A 23,221-nucleotide genomic window follows, 5' to 3' on the forward strand; every position below is an offset into this window, starting at 1 on the left:
TTATGAGTTGTGTAACCTCTTGTGCTTCGGGATCATTATGTGTAAGAGTCACAGGTTGTTGAGACGATTAAATGAGGAAACAAACATGAAGTGTTTAGAACAGTGCTTTGCATGTATTAAGTGCTTAAATTCAACCAGGTCTTCTAATTTTACTTTCTCTGGGATCTGAGTACAGACCTGTCCTGCCAGGCCCTCTGTTCAGCCCCACACTTCTATGAAGTGTCAGTGGATATTTAAAATATTCCAACATGTTTATGTGACACTGTTTGCTTGTGTTCATTCTGAAAGCAAAGTTCTCACCAGTTGTTTTTTGTACATCATTTTGTAACTTCCTGTAACCAGTGTTATAAATTTCAGTTCCACATTGGATAATGTAGAAATAAAAGGACACTACAGTTTATCATGTATATCCCAGTATCACACTTCACATGTACATTTCTGGAAGAATGGAAGAGGACGTTAATGACTTACATCTTACATTAACCAGCCACTGTATTCTAAGTGTGTGTCACTCACAACCTCATTGTAGTATATAGGATTTAGAGATTTGAAAAAACTCTGGAAAGTTCTCAACACCAACCTTATTGCTTGATTAAAGCAATAGCTTCCTTGCTAAGTTTTCATGCTAACATTTCTTTCTCTCTTCTATCAAGGCCTTCTTAGGAGGGATTCGGTCAAGGTTGGGACTGCTAAAAGAGCTGCAGAGTGACCATCACAGTGGACAGCACTTACACTATCAAGCCATGAAAAATAACCAAATTGGTTCATTGCTTCTGCAGACTAAGTGACAAGTGTAATGTCATGGTATAAAATTCTGAGTTATCCAATGCTGTACACCTGTTCCTCACTCATCGACTATCTCTTTATCTGACATTTCACATTTACAACAGTAGTAAAAAAATCTACTATCCAGCTATTTTGTGCATTAATGACGTACGTCTGATAGTGATGAACGCCAAAGTGCAAGACAAGAGTAACACTGGCTATGATGGTTAAGGTTATGTGTCATCTTGGCTGGGCCAGGATTCTCGGTGGTTTGGCAGTTGTGTAATGACAAGGTCATCTTCCATTTTGTGATCTGATGTGGTCATCCTCCATTTTTGCATAACACCAATTTTTGCATAATGACCTGGTCTTTGGACCCTAACTATGTGGATAAGTGAGGAGTGGGTGTATTCAAATTGTCTTTATAAAGTTCAGCAAAGTCTTGTTATATTATTGAAACACAAGTCCACGAACGTAGAGGTTCTTAGCATTTGCCTTTTGTAGTATGTCCATACAAGATGACAGACCACCTTATAAATAGGTATGTTTCTCTTCCCTTCTCATGCTCTCAGGACTACATTCCCCCATTATATTCTTTCTAAGTTGGACTTCGCATTCTAAATGGTTAATAACTATATGTTAATCTTATATAACTCCAATCACAATTTAATACTAGTCAATAAATACCCTTTTTCTTTTTCCTAGAGGTGAGGGTGAGACCTTTTGCAGATATAAAATGTTGCTTGCAAAGAAGTAGATGCCATATACATGAAGGAATTACGTAGCTAGCCCTGTTCCCTCCATAAACTGTTCCTGTAGCAAAAGCCACCATCACCTTCCACATAAAAAATTACTTCTCTTTGGGTTTCCCCTAGTACTTAAAGAAGAAGTTATAGCAACTGTAGCATGAAGTAGACCTACTTTCCCTTTCAGTGTAGGAGATTTCCTTTTATTCCCTGCCCAGAGTTCAGAAGTAATTATCGACAAAGCAATCTCTTACTGGCAAACAAATTTCTAGAAGTCCCAGATTGTGACAAAACTTAGAAAAGCAAGTCTCAACTTTATTAAAAACTTAGGGAAGTTCCCCTTCCTTAATCTCTGGTGTTCCTCAACTATTTATTTCAAGTCTCTTAAAATATATTTATTTGATTGAAATAATTCAATTACATGTTTTCACCAGTGACAATTTCATTAAAACTTGTTTTAGAATAGTATATTGTTGGAGAAAATTTCCAATGCCTTATCTGTGTTCAAAGTTTAGATTAAGTCAAGAAAAAGAAACAAAAATTGTATATGTCAAGTGACAAGGAAATAAGGAATAAAACACCTCCAAAAGGTCAATGATAAACACTCTGGGGTCACTCTAATGGAATAATTTGGTGATTCTTTTTTTTTTTTTTTAACTTTCAGATGTCAGGTATGGTTATTTAGAGTTCACAGAGTACCCTACGTTAATACAAAAAAGTGAAAAAGTACGGTATGAAGGCAAGCAAATACATGAAAATCATTTGAAAGCTGAAGTCAGATTCTAAATATAATTTTGCCTTTCAGACAAATATTCTCAGAATATAAAATAGAAAAATAGCCCACATCTTCTTTCTAGAGAGAGAAGAAAATTAAAAAATGGTACTTCTGAAGTTTTTTCATAGAAAAAGACACAAGAAGCTCAATGGGAATAAAAGTATGCAGGAGAGAAGAGAGATTCTGTGACAAGTATAGTCCCAAAGATGTAAGATTAAAAAGAATGAACACAACACAGGAAATGCTTCTGAGATGGTCTTTAAAAGCTGCATGTGGCTTTCCAAAAATTCTTGCCATGTGACTGCATTCTCGTGGGAGGTACTGGCATGATACGTTTGATAGCTTATAACTGGAACAAGATGGGTCCTTTCCTCAAAGTCACTATTGCTGTATTCCCCCAAGGTGCTTTGCCATTTGTCTTCCAAGTAGCTGCTTAATTTAGCTCTGTATCAAGCTATTCAACCTGAAACTATTTCCAGAATAATTCTCAAATGTGAAAAATAAACCAAGATAATTGGTTAGACACAGAGCTAAAAGTTTAACTATAGAAACTGTAACACTGAGGAAGAAGGGAAAGGAAAGTAAACCCGGTACCTAAAGGTAGGGTGTAGCCAAGGGGAAGACATTGACTTCCAGGGATTTTGCTCAGAATAAACTAGAGCTCTGAAGCCTGACAAGACTGCATATAAAAAGTCCTTGGTTTATATTAAGCTCTTTGTACAATCTGTGAAAGGTGAAATAATTCTATTTAGCTCAAATGAGGATTTTTATAGTTAATTTGGATAATATTATAAACATTCTTTTTTTTATTGTTGTGATATGATTCACAGACCATAAAACGCATCTATTAAAGTGCTGTTGAGTTTATTCCAACTCATAGTGACTCTCTAGGACACAGTAGAACTTCCCTATAAGATTTTCAAGGCTGAAGTCTTCATGGAAGTAGACTGTCACATCTTCTTCCTGTGGAGCAGCTAGTGGGTTCGAAGTGCCAACCTTTCAGTTAGCAGCTGAGCGCTTAACCACAGTGCCACCAGGGCTCCTTTTTGAAGTGCACAACTCATGGCATTTAGTACAATCATAAGTTGTGCAATCATCACCACTATCTAATTCCAGAACATTTTCATTACCCCCAAAAGAAACTTCCATACTCACTTCCCCCATCCACACCAACCCGAGGCACCCCAGTAATCTACTTTCTGTCTTTATGCATTTGCCTATTTTGGACATTTCATATAAATGGAGTCATTCAATATGTAGTCTTTTATGACTGGCTTCTGTCACTTAGCATAATGTTTTCAAGGTTCATCTACGTGTCCATGATTTAGCATGAATCAGTACTTCATTGCTTTTTATTGCTATATAATATTCCATTGTATGGATATACCACATTTTGATTATCCATTAATCAGTTAATGGACATTTCGGTTTTCTGCAATTTTGGGCTATTATGAATAATGCTGCTGTGAACATTCATGTACAAGCTTTTGTGTGGACAGATGTTTTCAATTCTCTTGTGTTCAAGTCTCTTGGATTATACAACCTAGGAGGGGAATTGCTGGGTCATATGGTAACCAAATGTTCTTTAAAAAACAACAACAACACAACAGACACTGAACATTCCTCTGCATGAAAATTAGTTCCTGTAAGTTTTCCTTTCAAGAATGGCCGGAATCAGAAGACAGAAACCTCTGGGCTTCCAACAGCAACTCATACTGTGCTGGTAAAATGACTTACCAGATGTAAATAACAGCCTGTGAATGTATTGGTGCCAGTCACTGGGCAGTTTCTTTACCAATGTGCCTCTGTTTCTTTTTCTATAATAACAATTATAGTAACAACTAATGTTTATTGCGTTCTTACTCAATGTTAGCTATCATGACTATCATCTCATTAGATATAGAAACAAACTGGAATTCATTAGGATAACAACGAATAAAGGCCATATGAACAGAGACTTAATAATAGCCTGGATGCCCTGGCAAGAGCTCTTATACTTGAGATAAACCCCAAATTAACTGTAATTGCAAGAAATTTAAGAAGACAAGAAGTGCCTGCAGAGAGCAGGACACATGAAAAATAACTATGTAGCGAGCTCATGTACTTTCCTTATAGATATTTTAGACACAAGTCTTTCAATCTTGCCATTTCTTCAACCTAGAAAGATGAGATGAGAAGTAGTGATTAGATAGGGTTAGGAGGAAAACAAGGGGCTCTGGTTGCCCAACGGTTAAGCACTAGGCTGTTAAATGGAAGGTTTGGTAGTTTGAACCCATCCAGTGGCTTTGCCAGAGAAAGACCTGGCGATCTGCTTCTGAAAGGTTACAGCCTAGGAAACCCTATGGGGCAGTTCTGCTCTGTCACATGGGGTCACTATGAGTTGAAAATCGACTTGATGGTACTCAACAAAAATGACAAGGAGGAGAACTGATGTCAGGAAATAGTATGTGGCCAGAACATCCAGGAAATGGTATGCATTAGCCTGTCAGAATGAAAAGAAAGAGAAAATCTGAAACAAGCGAAAGGAAGATTTCAGAAAGCGTATCATACCCCACATACATACTGATGGCTACGATCATCATAAAAAGGTTCAACTGTCTTCAGTATATAGTATTGAAATAAATTACACAAGTTGCACAGAAAAATTATACAAAAGTACTTAAAAAAAGATTTTGGTCCTAGAAAGAACAAGTTTCAGTTACTTAGAACATTCATTTATATGAAATACTGACATTGTTGACTAAACCAGGTTATACGTAATTACTTTGGTGAGTAAACAAGCATCCTTCTTTTCCAAGATACAACAACGTTTATGAATTAGTCTTATGGGACTTTGCTAACATTAAAATAGAAACAAAAAAAAACAAACCCGTTGCTGTCGATTCCGACTCATAGTGACCCTATACAACAGAGTAGAACTGCTCCATAGGGTTTCCAAGGAGTGCCTGGTGGATTCGAACTGCCCACCTTTTGGTTAGGAGCCAAACTCTTAACCACTATGCCACCAGCATTTCCCAAATTAAAATACTCACTAAGAAAAGGTAGCGTTCTTGCGCTGATGTGTTCCGAGCAGCTAGTTTGAGGATCTGTCCTTCTTTTATTAGTTCATTTGAAGGATTTACAATGTCTTCCTCTTCTCCTAACATTTCATAAATCTCTAAGAGCTTCTTTAGGTTCTCCTAGGAAATTAAAACAAGACATAACAGGATCAAATATAAGAAGGTTTCAACTTAGTAGCTTTACTATGACCTTACCTAAAATTGGGCTCATTAGAAGGGATTGGGAATAAGCATGAATACTTGTATAAAATACATCAGTTATCAGCAAAATGAAACCTTGGAGAAGAAGGGAGAGGATTATTCCAGATAACAGTAAACATTTTATGAACATTCTTTTTTGTTCCCCTATGTCAATTCACTTTGATCTAAACCTACAGAAAACAGGAGTCTATGTTACTGACAATTATCTAACCAGTAGGTTCCTGTCTCCTCTGAAACCACTTACCATTTTTCTTATTGCACTATTAGAATGGCTTGCTGCAGTAGATATAATTTCAAGTGATTCTAAATGGGAAAAAAAGAAAAGTAAATAAATATGCTTTGTCCCTACTACACTACTAGATAGTTGAATAACATATACACTAAAATAGGAAGAAATCTGAGACCAAAGACATACGATAAAAGTAGGGGCAATTAATATTTACAAACTGATTACTTTTAGGAGTTCATATGAAAGCAGATTATTTGGAACTTGAAGCATATTTCCTCATAAGAAGTCATACATGATTATTAGGCTCATGGGTATATTTAATCCATAACATACCTTCAAAATCAATACATATTTACCGTGCACACTAAGTGAAAAGCACTTTCCCAGGTGCTTTCATATATATGATATCAATTATACACAACCTTAAATGGCAAGTATATCAGCTCCATTTGGCAGAGGAAGGACATGGAGAGGTGATGTGACTTGGCTAAGTTCACACAAATAGAATATTGTAGTGTTTGGAATTGAATCTAAGTCTTCTGACTCAAAGTTCTACAACATTTCAGCAATAGCATTTTACTAGTTTTAGGAGCAAACTACCTACCAACTTTCTCTGGGAAAATGCCCTTACAGTTCTAGCCTCAGTCAGGTGAAAGGGAATCTTCTGATGCTAGTGTTGATGGAGGGTTTTTTGCTAGAGCATGTGGTGGTGAGAGATGAGAATGGGAACTCTTTGGTAAGGGCAGGGTAGAAGCTCCAGGGACTGCTGAAGAGCTGTGGAAGCTGGGGCCTCCTGCTGGATCAACCCCAGGGCATACCTCTCAATCCTAAATCATGTACTGTTCTCTTGCTTTCTTTTCTGTCTTGTGAATACTGGCCTGCTTAATTCTGTTACCACAACACCACATCACTTCTGGACCAAATTTTGTGTTTTCTTTGTTCCACTGATAAACATAATGCACACTGTGTGTGTGTACACACATATGCATACACATATATAAATATCTGCCATTTCAACATTTTTTTTACATGCACAATTCAGTGACATTAATTATGGTCATCATGCTGCAGAATGTCCTTTTTTTTTGCTTTCCCCTACCCCCACTCTTGGTTCTCTAAAAGGCTTTCTTTTGTGATTTCCTTAGAATTTTTGTATAAGTAGCAATGGGAAATCAAAAAGAAATAAAATTCCTTACTATATCACCAGCTTTCTCATTTTTGGCGTAGGCACTAAAGGAAGTCAAAGTATTTCAGTGTAGAAGAAACTAAAATTTTATCTACATTTTGGAGAACTATCCTGATTTTAGTAATTCTGTGCATTTGATACAGGACCCAGGGTAGAGGGAGACACATAAGATGGCCTGGAGAACAGCAGTGGCAATTCCACCTCCAATCCCACCACTAGTTCTGCCACTAAAACCAAGCACTTGGGCCAGAAAAGTACAAAGTGGGGGCTAGGGGAAGATGGCAAGTCAGGGTAATTCTAAACTGTCTATGGAAAGAGGGGAGAAGTTCCTATGGTCATCAAGTTGCTTGAATGATGGGATATCAAAGACGGCCTGTGTTCAAGAAAAGATTCAGGATCTAAGACCAAGATTGTGTTTTGTGTTCCTCATCTCTTAACAAGGTTCACGTATTTCATAATAGAAAATAAATTATGGGAAGTAGCAATATTTTAAGATTATGCACCAGTATTGTTAGTACTTGTAGATTATCAAGCCATTTCTATTTCTTAAATTTTCATTCATTCCTTCAAAGTTAATTGATTTTAAAAGAGCATAAAAAAGTTAAAGTATTATTGAAACTCCTGAGCTTTAAAAAAGCATTTTTATTCTGATCTAATAAAAAAATAAAAGACAACTAACAGAACGGGAGTAAAGTTTTCGTAGGGAAAATGTTATCTAAGAAGCACCATTTTCCCTTCTGGTAGTGGTGAGGTGGATGGAGTCAATTTTGCTTAGGTTATTTTTACATAGTAAATGTCATCTTAGCTCTCTTGGTATTCATCAACCTATGTAATTAACCCAGCAGCACTAGTAATTCTGAATGGCTGTATTCTTCCTGTGAGAAGGTAACTGTGTACTGCTATTCCAGATGTCTCTAAGACTATAGTTTATTTCCAAGTTAACTATTAATGTGAAACCAGAATGAGAAAAGTGATTTGCATTGCTTTAAATTTGTGATTTTGGCTCAAAAGTGACTGGCCTAACTGATAATGATTTGCAGTGATATTATTTTCTGGCAGCAATATTTTACTGAAGTGGTTGTAAAGTCATATCTCACTTTGGAATCACTAGGCTGCTTGGCCACTTGCTTATCCCATACTGGGGAAAAAAGAAAAACAAAAGCCAAAACATTTACTTTTAGCATCATTCCAGTCCAGGGAGTCAGGCGGCAATTTTCTTAGATAATCCTTAAGGAGAAGCTCATACCGGGGTATTCGCTGAACAGGTTCTAGCATATGATGCTGCAAAGTCAAACTCCCACAGATTTTCTGTTTCTGCAACAAGAAAAGATTTTATAGAAACATTTAAAAATTAGGTTAGGCAGTCTAAAAACTCACCAAAAGGCAGAACTTTCATCAAGGGCAGTATTTTCCTACAAAGTGTGGTCTGTGGATCATTTGCATTAGATATATCTGGGGTGCTGTTAAAAATGCAGATCTCTGAACCCGGCCCCAGTCTAGTAAATCACAATCTTCGGAGATGAGGCCTGAGAATATACATTTAACAACACCCAAGATTCTTATAACATTAAAGCTTGAAGACCACTAGTCTAATGTTAGAAAAGAAGACCAAGCAGAATTTTAAATAAGAAAATTCCAGATTGCTGGCAACTACTTCAATCAGTCAAAACAAGGGTTTGTGAAAGTCACATTATTCAATCATACACCAAATATTTTCAAAAAAGAAGCAACTACTTAATGAGGTTCACTAAGCAGAACTATATTAAATGACTTTGGCCTGAGCAGAAACTATTTCACAATGAGGTTACCATAAATATCATTTCCTTTGAATTTAACCATATAGAAGAATGACAAGATCTGGTCATCTAACTATGTATCAGAAAATTTTTATATTTCATTAGGTCAAGGCATTCTTTTCATTTGAAACCAAACTCTGTAAATAGTTCTCCTTTCGTTTGGGCAAAATTGAGTCTATAGCACTTGCTTTCAATAAACTGTTAACGTAAGAGAGGGAAAAGATTATTTGAAAAATAAGATGTGTTCTTGTTCATATTAAACAAAGAATAAATCCCATTACATATTGTCATGGATTGAATTATGTCCTCCAAAAAATGTATCAGTTTGGCTGGGTCATGATTCCCAGTATTGTATGATTGTGTACCATTTTGTAATCTGATGTGATTTCCTTACGTGTTGTAAACTCTATCACTATGATGTAATAACATGGATTAGTGGCAGTCATACTGAAGAGGTCTACAAGATTGGATAGTGTCTTAAGCCAATCTCTTGTGAGATATAAAAGAGAGAAGCAAGCAGAGACACATGGGAACCTCATACCACCAAGAAAGCTGTGCTGGGAGCAGAGTGTATCCTTTGGACCTGAGGTTCCTGCGCAGAGAAGCTCCCAGACCAAGGGAAGATTGATGACACAGACCTTCCTCCAGAGCTGACAGAGAAAGCCTTCCCCTTGAGCTGACACCCTGAATTTGGACTTGTAGCCTACCGGACTGTGAGAGAATAAACTTCTCTTTGTTAAAGACATCAACTTGTGACATTTCTGTTATAGCATCACTAGATGACTAAGACACATATTTACTGAACTCATATCATGAACAAGGCATTGCAGGGTATATAACAGTTATATTATACCATTTAAAGCAAACAAGTAACTAAATGCTTCACAGAGAAGGAAGCATTTAACACTACCTCTGCTGGGTGCAGGCTTTGGTGGGTTAAGAAGTGAGGAAGAGCAGGGACAAGTCCCTATGGAGGGAATGTGAGAACATAGGCATGAAACTGAACGGTTGGGTTTTGTTGAAAAATAAGATGTTTATAGAAGAGAGGATAAGGAAGAACACATAATCTGGCATAATAATGTCAAGGGCCTTGAGTGCTAGGCTTAGCTGAGTTTAGATTTGCTTCATCCAATGCAGGTTTTTGTTCAGGGGAGTAATATCATTAGAGCTGAGCTCTATTAAGATTAACGTTACTGCAATGTGGCTTTAGAGGGATGTGGGGAAACAAGTTTAGAACTTATTATTGTAAATCAAAAAAAAATAATAGGGACCTGAAAACAGCATGGAAGCTGAGGGAATAATAGTTTCCATATAAAGTATAAAATATTAATTTTAGAAGTTTAATTATCTCACTTGATTTTCTACAACTAACCTGTCATATATACTAACACATCCAGGAAAATATTACTAACTTCAAGATTTTTACATGAAGAAACTGTAGCTCAGAGAATTTAGGGGAGTTTTCTAAGGTCAAGTGGCTGTAAGTGACAGACTAGGATTCTAAACCAGGTTATTTGAGTCCCAATCCACCACTCTTTTCACAACCCTGTATCATTTCCTCATAATATGCAGAAGATGGACATTGATGAGACAGAATTTTAAGATTTGATAAAACAACAACTATACCAACACCACAATTATTTAGTGATTACTTACTATGCAACAAGCACTAGGCTAAGCACCTTGAATACATTACCTAACAGGCAAATGAATGCATATAGAGAAGGAGGAAAAGATAAAGCCAAGCTGTGAAACTCTGGTGAATTAGAGAATAATCGTGGCATCTAGTAAATTCAGTCACCTGTCAAAATATTATCTACACTGTGCAAGGCACAAAATAAGTAAGACGGAAGAAATGTTTGGGAGCTAAAGATATAAATGGAACATGTTGACTTTGTTTTGATAAAAAGGTGTCCATAAAGAATTGTATGGCCAGCATTTAGTAATCTGTGACTGGAGTTTGGGGTTAGAAGACTAGACTAGAAATACAGATCCTGGAGGCATCTGTATATACATAATGGTTAAAGATATAGGGAAATGTGATGTCACTGAGAGTGTCCAGAGAAAGAAAATTGTGGAGGACCAACCTTGTGCTCTGCTCATATTTCAGTTAGCAGAAAGGACTGGTGGTGAAAGCATCAAAGAAGGAGCCAAGGTTCAGAAAGGTAGATGAGTGCTTAATCATACAAGAAAAGAGATTTTCCAGAAAGGAGTGAGGGAAAGAGGCAAGACTTCTGGCTATGGCTGAGTGAAGAGAATGGGAAATCCTTCCTGTAAAAACAACTATAAAGCTGGACAAAATTGATAAAACCACCATTTCACCATGTAGAAAACTGACTGAAGGCCTACAATAACCTGAAGTGTTTATGTTTTTAAAATTTCTGAACTTTGGGTAAGAACAGTGAGAATCTGTGGCATTATGGCCTGGGTTGCTCCCAACCATCCCCCCACTCAGTCAACATAAAGGTTTTGCTGGCTTGGGACAAGCTGAGCCTGGCAACTTTTCTGCTAAAGTTGAAGAGGGATCATTTGATTTGGAGTGATGGGAGGTATTTAACACCCAGCAACACTGTCAATGGAAATGAAGATCTCTGAGGTGGGTGAGTGGGGAGGGCAAGGGCCTGAGGTTGTGGTTATGGGTAGGGTAATCATATTCTCGCTGAGGCTATTTGAATGCACAGCAGAGAATGGAGAGCCAACACACCTTCCTGGCAGAACCTGAGGCTGTATACCTGCAAATAGGAGATGTGAAAGAGTCCAGCAGTCCTGAAAATGTCCTGAACCTTAAATGTGCTGCCCTACCCATAGACAGGGCCATCAGCAGAGGTCAGAAGTCTTACTGGCTTCCAGATAGTTGACCACAGCTTCTGTCCAATAACTAGTTGACCACTAATCTATACAGATATAGGGACAATCCCTAGAAAGTCAGACTTACAAATAAAAACAAGAATATTAAACAGAAAAACTGAGCAGAAGCATGAGTGACTATATACCATAGGGGAGATAGATTTAAAAGATTTAATTCAAGCAAGTTGCTAAACAAAGAAACAAAAAGTAACAACAACCACTTTCGGGGGAAGGGTGAATTAGAATCCAAAGATTATCTAAAATCTATCTGCAATAGATTATCTAAAATGTCTGATAATCAGTAAAATATTACGAGACATACAAAGAGATAGGAAAGTATGAGATATACTGAAGAAAAAAGGAAGTTAACAGACATTGTCTCTGAGTGTCCTCAGGTGTTAGACTTAGCAGACAAAGACTTCAGAGTAGAAACTTGTGGGATAACATCAAGAATACCAACATGGATAAAAGGGCAAGATACAACTTTATGATAGCTACAAACGATATGCCTTAGGTTAAGAAATACAAATAAGTAGAAAGAAAAAGGATGAAAAAGTAAACTATGCAAACAGTAACTATAAGAGAGCTGAAATGACTATATTAATATCAGATAAAATATACTTAAAATATTGCTAGAGACAAAGAAGAGCATTTCATAATAATAAGAGGGTCCCTAGGGAGATAAAACAATTATAAATGCATATACACCTAACAGCGCCTAAAAATAGATGAAGAAAAACTGACAAAATTGAAAGGAGAAACAGACAATTCAACAATACTATCTGGAGATTTCAAGAGCCCTTTCTCAGTAATTGACAGAACAACTAGACAGAAAACAAGCAGCGAGACAGAGGACTTGAACAACCCTAGCAATCAACTTGACCTAGGTGATATAAACAGAACATTCAACAACTGCAGAATACACATTATCTTCCAAGCACACATGGCATACTCCCCAGGATAGATTGTATACTATGCCATAAAACAAGCCTTAATAAATTTGAAATGACTGAAATCATACAAATACATTCTCCAACCACAAGAGAATTAGAAAACCAACGGAATAGAACTGGAAAATTCCCAAATATTTGAAAATTAAACAACACACAACTAAATAATCCATGGGTCAAAGAAGAATTCACAAAGGAAATTAGAAAATGTTTTGAACTGAATGAAAACAAAACATATAAAAATTTATGCAGCACAGCTAAAACAATGCTTAGAGGGAAATTTATAGCTTTAAATACCTTTATCAGAAAACAAGAAATGTCTCAAGAAAATATTCTAAGCCTCGACCTTAAGAAAACTAGGAAAAAGAACAAACAGCCCAGAGTAAGTAGAAGGAAGGAGTGAAGGGGGGAGTAGTACATCAGTGTCAGATACTGAAGGAGAGTTTAGGAAGGATGAGGTTTTAAGAATACCAATAGATTCAGAGTTTAGGAGGTCACAGCGACCAGCAAGATGGGTTGGCAGCAGAAACTCACATTTACAAAGTGCCTCTCTGGCACCAAGTGCTGTACTAATGCTTTACCTAGTTTCTTTTATTTAATCTTTACAAAAGTCACAAGAAACCCAGAAAGGACTACAATAAAGTTAAGGATGACGAAGAAGTATATTTATTATGAGCCTCCAGTTTCCTTTTTTTAAGTTAAGATAACTTTTTAAAAAAAATCACATGAAAGATTAAAGGCTATGAAAGTTAAGATTAGTCTGTAGGGAAGTTATTGCCTGGAACACAACTGTTCATTATAGCTTTTTTTCATTATTTTTATTTAATTAGAATACAAGCTTTATGTCGTAAGAGAAATGTAAACTAGTAGATAATATTATAGTCCCAAACTGATCCAAACTGGTTGTTAAGAATTACTCTAAGAAGCAGTAGAAGATAGTCACTGTAAGTGGGGTGGGGCAGAAATTTAAGAACGGAAGTAAAATTAAGTTAACCCATTCTAAAGATTCACTTGGGGAAAAATATGTGAAAAAAAGGGAAAATGTCATTGTTACTCCTTGCCCCAGGAATCTTATGTGATCTAAAGAATTCCTTCTTAATATTTAAATTGTATCAAAGAATAAGTTATTAACAATGTTGACTAGAGAATCAAATGAAAATTACTATGGTATTATAAAAATGTAGTATGTAGGTTTGGTGAAATAGAAAAAAATCAGGATACAGATATAAGGTGACAAGAAACTGAATGATGATGTTTCCAAAGTCTCAGGGTTTATAGCAATCATTCTTTATATTTCTTCTAACATTTCAGCTTCTGAAAGGACACATGAGAGGCACAGACCTGAATGAACTCTCTCTGTAAATCTGTGTGGGCCCAGATAAAGCCAGCCTCTGCCGATCTCCAGAGCAAATGGAAAACTCATTGCTTAGTAAATGGCATGTGCTCAGTAATATTTATTATACTGAACTCTTTATTTAATTTTGCAGAGATGATTTTTGCATACTTCAAAATAAGATTTGGCTAGATAGCTCACACAGCTCTCTAGGTTGAAATCTTAGATCTAGAAGACCTTATAATTTATATGAAAAAATTAATTTATATCCTTGACCAAAACAATCCCATTACCTGAATTTCTTCAACCACCAATTTGAATTGGGGGATACGCTCTGTCATGTTTTTAACCAATTCCATTGCATTGTCATATCCCTTCACATACTCTCCATACATCTTAAGGAAAGGCGCCAATTTCTGAAGGATATCACCAATTCTAGGGGTGGTTTCCCTGTATAAAATATAGAAACAGGTGGGTCATTAAGATCTCTTATAGAATGAGCGAATTAACAGCACTCCAGAGAAGTTATCACTCTCTACACACACACTGTGCTTTATCAGACCCACTTTATTAGATGACTGGGAGAGAATTAAGAAACACATTTTTAAGGGTGTTTAGGAATGATAGGAGCCCTGGTGGCAGTGGTTAAGACCTTGGCTGCTAACCAAAATGTTGGCAGTTTGAATCTACCAGCCGCTCCTTGGAAACCATATGGAGCAGTTCTACTCTGTCCTATAGGGTCGCTCTGAGTCGGAATCGACTAGACAGCAATGGGTTTATTTGTTTATTTGTTTTTTTTTTTTAGGAATGATATAGTAAAGAGAGATGCTATGGAATTCTTGAATCTTCAAATTACTACCGATATCTCCACTAGTCAAAAAATAGCTTGGAGAGAAGAAATAAAATCTTTTCCAGCTAAAGCTGAAAATGTATCACAATATCTATCAATAGTCTTTAACATAAACATTTAGCACAAATGTCTGGCTACAGCTCTGTGCAGCTTTTCTAGTTCAGTTTAAAAGCTGAGAAATACAGCATCTTATATGGCTGCCTTACATATATCATTTGCTGTCTGCTCCTCTTACCATTCTTGCATTCGTTTCTCCAGCTCTGGCAATAGGAATTTACTATGGAAGGCATTTATTGATGAGATATTAGAAAAGATTTTATTCACCATCTCTGCTGGAAATGAGCCTCTGTTTGCTTCTTCCAATAGTTTGCAATAAAATACCTGAATAAGAGAATAGCAAACATTACAGCAAATTTATAGGTTAACCACCTATCACCATGCTAGGCACATAGTGGGCTCTTAGTAACTTTTTGTTCAATAAATGGAGAAGTTCCTGGTTAAGAAATCAATCGTTACTTGAAATGTAGGAGTATATGCTCTGATTTAGAAGAAAGAACCAAGAATAAGAATTAGGAGACCCTGATTCTAATCTAGGCTATGCCCCATCTGTGGGATGTTAAGGCAAATGATTGACCTTTTTCTGTAGCAAAAAAGTTTTGAGGTTAATAGGATTTGCCCTTCCTATCCATAGCATAGAGTTAAGAGCTGTGGAAACACTTATCTAAACAAAATAATTGAGGTATTTTTCACTCCTCTTTAGTGCTCTGAAAGCACCCCTGGGTTGTACAAACAGCTACTGTGCTCAGCTGTTAACCAAAATGTTAGCTGTTCTAGTCCACTCAGAGGCACCCTGGAAGAAAAACCTGGCGATCTACTTCTAAAAAATCAGCCACTGAAAACCGTATGGAGCAAAGTTCTACTTTGACACACATGGGGTTTCCTTGATTTGGAATTAACTCAATGGCAACTGGTTTTGTTTTTGGTACTCTGAATGACTCTTGTTGCCTTTAATTATAGCTTATTGACACAAATTTTTTTTTTCCTATTAAGGATGTGTAAGCTCCTTGAGGAAAGGAGATATTATGATTTTTTTTGTTTTGTTTAAATTGTGCTTTAGGTAAAGGTTCATAGCACAAATTAGTTTCTTGTTAAAAATTTTATACACAAGTTGTTTTATGACATTGGTTGCCATCCCACATTGTGTCAGCACTCTCCCTTTCCCTTTCCACCCAGGGTTCCCCATGTCCATTCATCAAGTTTTCATGTCCCTTCTCACTTTTGCTTTTGGGCAGGTGTTGCCCATTTGGTCTCATATACTTGACTGAACAAAGAAGCATGTTCCTCATGTGTGTTATTGTTTGTTTTATACACCTGTCTAATCCTTGGCTGACGGGTGAACTTCAGAAGCAGCTTCAGTTCTGAGTTAGCAGGGTGTCCGCGGGGGCCACAGTCCTGGGGGTTCCTCCAGTCTATGTCTGGTCTTTTTTGTGTGTGTGAATTTGAATTTTGTTCTACATTTTTCTCCTGCTCTGTCTGGGGCACTCTATTGTGATCCCTGTCAGAGGGGTTGGTGATGGTAGCCAGGCACCATCTAGTTCTGGGCTCAGGCTGGTGGAGGCTGAGATATTATGATTTAATTCCCAAAATAGAGCAGGTGTTTAATAAATATCTGGTCAATGAATGAACAAAAAAAATTACAGTTTCCAAAGGTTTACTTGCTTTTTAGTAAATAATAATCCATGATAATTTAAAACACTGATATGAGGCCCCCCCCCCAAAAAAAAAATTTCCTGTACCTTAAACATTTAAAAAAAAAAGCAGTCTTAGCTATACTCCACTAGGGCTACTATACCTCTTAATTGCCATTCTGTTAAATGTAGACAGAAGGAGGTCTGTTCCTTCATAATGTCCAGATGGTTGTTAATTTTCTAAATTCACCTCTACTGCATTTTCTTGGGAGGCAAAAGAACACAAAATTATGTCCTTAGAGACTCCAATAGATGGATACTGTAGCAATTAAGACTCAAATTCTAAAAGGTCAGCAACAGTAGCTGACCAGCTAAAACAACAAAAAAAGGCAAAACAAAACAAAAACCAACTTGTTGATAAGAGAAGACACATCTCCACTAAGGGCAAAGGTCAAAGTTTCAGGTCTGTAATCTCCATGAGAAGAAAAATTGTTTCAAAGAAGCAAACTCCACATGAATTGACTGACGTGAAATTCTTTAAAAAGTGACTCTGTGTCACAAACTTATCATTTCAAAGAACACAAACCTTAATCCAGCCCTTCAAGGCTCACCCTAGAGGTATGCAGTTCACTCTAGTAACAAATGATTGAAGGACCACTCGCTCTCATGAAGCTCCAATGTTCCAGTGGCAAAAGAGGTACAATTCTGTTTACAGCTAACACTCACACTTGGCAGCTTTCTCTTCTAGTAAGTGGAATCTGTGTTAACAGACAATCTACTAATCATCCTGTTCTTATACTTATCACTGACATAGGATTAAAATTACTTAGTTTTCAATTGTGACTCTTATGATACATTTAAAAACTTTCCAAATGTGTATTTGAAATGATAGTTGAGGCTCTCCACCATGATGAAAGCACAAAATACTGACTGGGCACTTTACACCAGGCACTATATTAAGAGCTTCATATGAGGTTGAACAAGTGAACTTGTAAAATCCTTTCTGGTACTATGAACAGTAAAGGAGACCAAAGAACCAGTGATATATTCATATTAATGTTAGAAACACCAACCTCTTATTTAGATTACAATGGTAACATGGCCCCTAGGATTATAATAAAGGGTCAAGACACAGACTAGTGTTTAATGCTGAGGGACACAGGTTACAAGCCATTTTGTGACTGGTACTCAGAGAAATCTCTGCTCTTTATGAATTACAAACCTTTATACCTAGTGAATACACTGTTGAAGCTGAAAGTGCCAGAGATTTCCTTGAGGAAGTAGCTTTTATTAGACAAAAAGTCAGGCCCTTCTTGCAGTTTCTAAAACACTTTAATTACTAAGTTAAAATGATACGCAATGCTAAAAAATAATTCTGAAAGGGAAAAGTATTACCTGATCTAATAGGTCAAGTCGGTTGACATAGGCTCTTTCTGTAAGTAAAAGTTCATTGGCTATTTTGTGAAGTTTTTGCTCATTAGTCTCCTAAAATAGAACACATATTCACATGTTAGGAAAGAAAGCTTGAACAGTATTTCTCAAGTAATAAACATCTCTTCAAACAGTTTGATCAAAACAGTTTCTCAAGCTTCTTGGGTACCCAACTCCTATCAGCCATCAAAGCACTTCCAACCAGAAATGAAATGAAAAAAATTAGAAATGAGAAATCTCTAACTTCTTCTTTGATCTCTATAGCAGTTAACACTATTATCCACCTTTTCCTTGAAACATTTTTTTTTAAGTTCCTGAACACTATATTTCCTCGCTTTTTCCCACCTGTCTCAGGCTACTCTTCAAACTTGATTTTCTCTCTCTCTGATACATCTCATCTTATTAGCTCTATGCCATAACTCCCCCATTTTAAAACATTTTATTATAGAAAAATTTCAATCATATATAACAGTAGAGAAATAGTAAAATGAATCCCATGTGCCCATCACTGAGATTCAACAACTATCAACCAATTGTTAATCTTGTTTCATCTATACCTCCACTCATGTTACTTTGAATTAAATCCCAAACATTTTATTTACATATTTATCTGTATCACTTTTAAGTATGTTTTTATAACCCTGTTAGCTCCATAAGGATAAGAACATTCTTCCCTTGTTAACTACTCAATCTGCTCTGTCTACTACAATGCCTCAATATTGACATTCAATAAAATATTGTTGAATGCATGAATTGATGAATCGCAGTCTCACATATCTAACTATTGCTTAACATTTATTACCATTTTCGCACACTGTCAACATAAGACCAAACTCATCTTTCCTGCAAAACCTCCACCTCCCTCCCTCGACTTTCCAATCCTGGTGAAGTTTCTATCGCTTTCTAGTTATTTGCTTTGGAATCTTGAATCAATTTAAGCTTAGTTTCATACCATAAAATTCTGCCAGCTACCAAGTCCTACACATCATATCTTTAGCATTCATCCTTTAAGTTCTTATCACTGCCACCCTGTTTTGCTCAAATCATCTCGAGCCTGGACCAATCAATAGTTACCAACTGATCTCCCTGACTCCAGTATTTTCTGGCTGTAACCTGCCTTACATATTGCTGCATGAAGAATCTTTCTAAAGCTCTGCTTTGCACAGATTATTCTACTCCTAGAAATGAAAACCTTCAATAGTTTCCCTGGTATTGACAGGATAAAGTCCAGACTCTATGTAGCATTCAGAGTTGTTCTAACCTTGTCTCTACTCATTTTCTCAATCTACACCCTTATTATATCTTTACAGGCACCTTTCCTCCAAACTGATCTGTCTACCATTATTCCAACATGCCCCTGGCCATCCCCAAACCTTTCTTCTTTCCATCCTCCCTGCCTGGCATATGCTCTTGCTGTATCTCTCTAGGTGTCTAAGACTTACTTTTCTTTTGATGGCCTGCTGAATATCCATTCCTTCTCCAAATAGCCTTCTTCAACTATGCAAAGCCCTTGGCCTTGCTTATTTCTATTAGAAAGCATTTTATAGTTCATATCTGAATTTTTTTACTGAGAAATTTCTTTCTGGTGACTTTCTCGAAATACCCTTTTCACTCTAGGAGAGTATGAAGCAATAATATAGGTTTGGTAAAAAAAAAAACAAAAACAAAAAAAACTCTACTAGCAAAGTCAACACAAAGTATATTTTAAATCAGCATATAATTTGCGTAAATGCTAATTTAAACTAAATAAAATGCTGTTGAGCTGCATGAATGCTTTACTGTGTTCCACACATATAAGACACACAAGCAGTATCTGTTCTAACATGGAAAGTTACCATTTTGCTTCTAACAGCAGCACTAGAATGAGTTATGTAAAATCTTTATATCAAGTAATATAATAATGTTTAAATAATTTGTGGTCTAAGCAATATTGGAATAAGAACATGTCGTCATCAAATTCCACAACTAGTCAGTTTTGGTTTAGCTTAATAAACTCAGGGTAAAGTACTGGTATTGTTGGTTGCCTACCTGGCATCTTTTCCCCCATTTCTTAACAAGTCTCTAGGTTTGGTTGGTGTATCTACCCCACCACTATACAGGCATTTCCTTTGGGGAACCTGACCTCATCCCCGTTTCAAAAAGGGGGCTCTGAATGGTATAAGTTATCCGAGTAACCATCTCCCTTGCCACAGTGACTGGTTCAGGAAAGATCATAACCCAACAAGAGCCAAGGAGTCATGAGAGAATACACACTGCGGCTTCTGCAAAAGGAGGCCCCCCCTAGTCACAGGAAAAGAGCTCTCTGATGTTCCATATGAAGAGGGGTACATGTAAGCTTGAGTGCTACGTGCGGCCATCCCACAACCACAGAGTGAAGCTGAGACACGGAGAGTCAATAAAATTCCTAATTGATATAGAAAAATACTATGAAGCATATGCAGTATATTCCGTGAAATTGAAAACCTTTTAAGTAATTTTGAGATTTAAAAATACTACTTAGAGGAGAAAGAGGTAAAAGTTAAATACTTAGTGAAATAAAAATGTGATTATCAAACCTGTAACAACTGAACACAAACACTTAAAAAATATGTAAGGAATCTATTAACATTTCAGTGGAAGATAATAGTGATATGCTGTCCTTTATACTCAATACTGACCTGCAACAACACTGCAAGCACTTAATTTTTTTGGTTGCTTTGTTTGTTTTTGTTTTTTTTAAGGTAGATTTATTGAGGTGTAGTTTACAAACAGTAGAATTTACCTTTCTGGTGTACAGTTCTAAGAGTTTTGACAAATGCTTTCAATTGCATAACTACCACCATAATCAAGATGTAGAACATTTCCATCATGCCCAGAGACTTTCCTTGTGCCCCTTTGAAGCCAAACTCACCCCAATCTCACTACCAACTTGTGGTAACCACTGATCCATCTTCTGCTCCACAGTTTTACCTTTTCCAGAATGTCATGTACATAGATTTATACAGTACGTGCCTTTTGATTTTGACTTATTTCACTTAGCCAAATGTACCTGAGATTCATCCACGTTGTTATCAGTATCATCATTTGTTCCTTTCAAGCCCTTAGTTTTATTCTCCTAGTGTATCTTTTTAGCTCACTCATGCTCTTTTACATGTTCTGATTCTAGTTCCCACAAATATATTTTCAGAAAATAAACCAGCAGAACTTGTGCCATGATGAAATAATACATCTTTAATGAGTCAGAGAATTTGTTAATCAGTAGGTCATGCAGTCAGTTATTGCTATGCAGTGAAGTCACCCCTGAGGTCTTCCACAATCCTCCAGGATCTAAAGATAAAGCTTATAAGCAACAATATTTTGCTGACTGCAAAGCATGTTTTAGCTGAACTTGGCAAATTGTGGATATCCTGGTCACATCTTGCAAAATCCAAGAGGGATGCCAGAAGTTATTAGCAAAAGCTATGTTCGTCCACACAGATGGTCTTTTGCACATTAGGTCCTTGACCTTGCCAAGGCCAACACAAGATAAGCAAAGGTAAGCCTGCTGACATACAAAGGTTTAATCATTCAGTTACACATAGTTTTGGAGAAAAGTTACTGCAGATTTTATAGTAGATTATGAGGAATCATGAACATATGGAGCTTTGCTTTACATTACTACTGGTAGCATAATAAGAACAGCTAACACTTGTTCACTGATTGCTTATTATGTGCTAGACACTGTTTCAAATATTTTACATAAATTGACTAATTTAATCCTTATAACAAGTTTATGAAATAGGTACTATTATTATCCCTATTCTTCAGACAAGATACACACAACAAAACAATATCCCAAGGCTCAGAGAGACTAGGTAACTTGTCCAAGACCATACAGTTAGAAGGTAACTAGATCAGATTCAAATCCTGTAGAAGAGTACGTGATTTTACATAGCTATTGAGTAAATAGTTTCACTCTTATTCTTACTCTTCTTTGCAGTAAAAGCCACGACTGTGATATGTGCCTATAAGTAGGTGGACTGACAAAGTACACATTATCTGCTTACAAAATTTAAAGCAGCAGACTTTTCATCAATTTAGCAATAATTATCAGTTGTATAAAATTTAGACATTTTGACGTGATAATGGCTCCCAACTCAAAAGTTATTAGAAATCATCTATGAGCTACATTTAAGGAGAAATAAATGCTTTATCTCACACATGGGGGCTCTGCTACCATATTAGAACTAGGTTTAAATAATTTACAAAGTAGTTTTAAAATTGCTGGATACATTGGGGCAATAGCCTAATTTAAAAAAAAAGAAGAAGAAAATGTTTCCTACTATTTGCCACTTCAAAACTATATAACCACTGCTTTGTGTCTAGCACTTTACTAAGAAGTCATTTACTTTTGCGATCCTTTGGAAAGCAGTAATGGTTACATGATATTGATTTACACAAATAATTTTATTTTCTGCTACTGGAGGCTAATAAACAGGCTTGACTTTTCAAAATAATTATACAACTGAGCTATTTAAAAAGCGTTTGATATCCTGCTTTAAATAAAGGGGTGAACTTTTTAAACCTGCAAATATATGATACTGTACACATATATGATATATTGTGGCTGATTCCTAACGTATAGCCTTAAAACAGAAACATATTAGAGAATAATTACACTACAATAATCGAAAAAGTAAGATAGACTCTTTTTACAATAATGGATTATACAATTTACTTTTCTCTTTCGGCTTAGTGCACTTCCTAGGTTATTCCTGTGTACCTCACACCTCCAGGAGCCCTATACTAGAGACCTGCTTCTTTCCGTCTAGGGTTAGGTTCGGCCTGGCTGTTATTCATTGTACCCGCTGGCTCATGAACGCACTGCTGTGTGACAGTTCTGCCTCCTCATTTGCAGATGTCACCAGCTCCTGCAGCTCTTTTCAGGCTTTTTGGCTTGACTCTTCCATATGGCAGGAGGCTGGACAAACAGCCCCCACTGCAGCTCAGAGTTCATTAACTAGACAGGCAGAAAATGCTTTGTGGGGCCAGCAATTCATTCTTCAAAATCTTAATGTCATATCCTGGTCACATGCCTCAAAACTGTTAAGCAGAGGAGAAAAGACTCTGGGGAAGAATTTTGTAAATGCTAATGAACAATTACAGTTTCCTGAGAGATGCTTTAAGGGCAAAATCTTCAATTACTGTAAAATGAATCAGGTATTTATATTATGCTTTACAGCTCTTCAATATATTTTCTCATATGTGATTTCATTTTAAGCAGGAAGAATTTTTTTTCTAAAAGCATTTACTCAAAACCACTAAAAGTGCTTGCAGCTTTTTTCACATATTTATTGAGTTATATTTAAAACAACATAATTAGCTGTGTAATCAGGCATTCATGGTA

General features: G+C 36.5%; 1 protein-coding gene across 6 annotated transcripts in view; it reads right to left on the reverse strand.

Moving 5' to 3' along the window:
• FGD4 (FYVE, RhoGEF and PH domain containing 4) overlaps positions 1–23,221 on the reverse strand; it is a 228,058-nt gene that overhangs the window by 28,767 nt on the left and 176,070 nt on the right. For 5 of the 6 annotated variants that reach the window (XM_023725201.1, XM_023725204.1, XM_023725202.1 and 2 more), the window contains 6 exons: positions 17,821–17,910; positions 14,973–15,118; positions 14,181–14,337; positions 8,137–8,275; positions 5,791–5,849; positions 5,319–5,465 (listed from right to left, as the gene is read on the reverse strand). In XM_023725201.1, coding sequence (XP_023580969.1) covers positions 5,319–5,465; positions 5,791–5,849; positions 8,137–8,275; positions 14,181–14,337; positions 14,973–15,118; positions 17,821–17,910 — 738 coding nt within the window. Of the gene's footprint in view, positions 1–5,318; positions 5,466–5,790; positions 5,850–8,136; positions 8,276–14,180; positions 14,338–14,972; positions 15,119–17,820; positions 17,911–23,221 lie in introns of those variants that run through there. The other variant, XM_023725207.1, reaches the window with a different exon arrangement.

Source organism: Trichechus manatus, unplaced genomic scaffold (assembly GCF_000243295.1).
Source record: "Trichechus manatus latirostris isolate Lorelei unplaced genomic scaffold, TriManLat1.0 scaffold00292, whole genome shotgun sequence".
In the NCBI taxonomy this organism is placed as follows: Eukaryota; Metazoa; Chordata; class Mammalia; order Sirenia; family Trichechidae; genus Trichechus; species Trichechus manatus.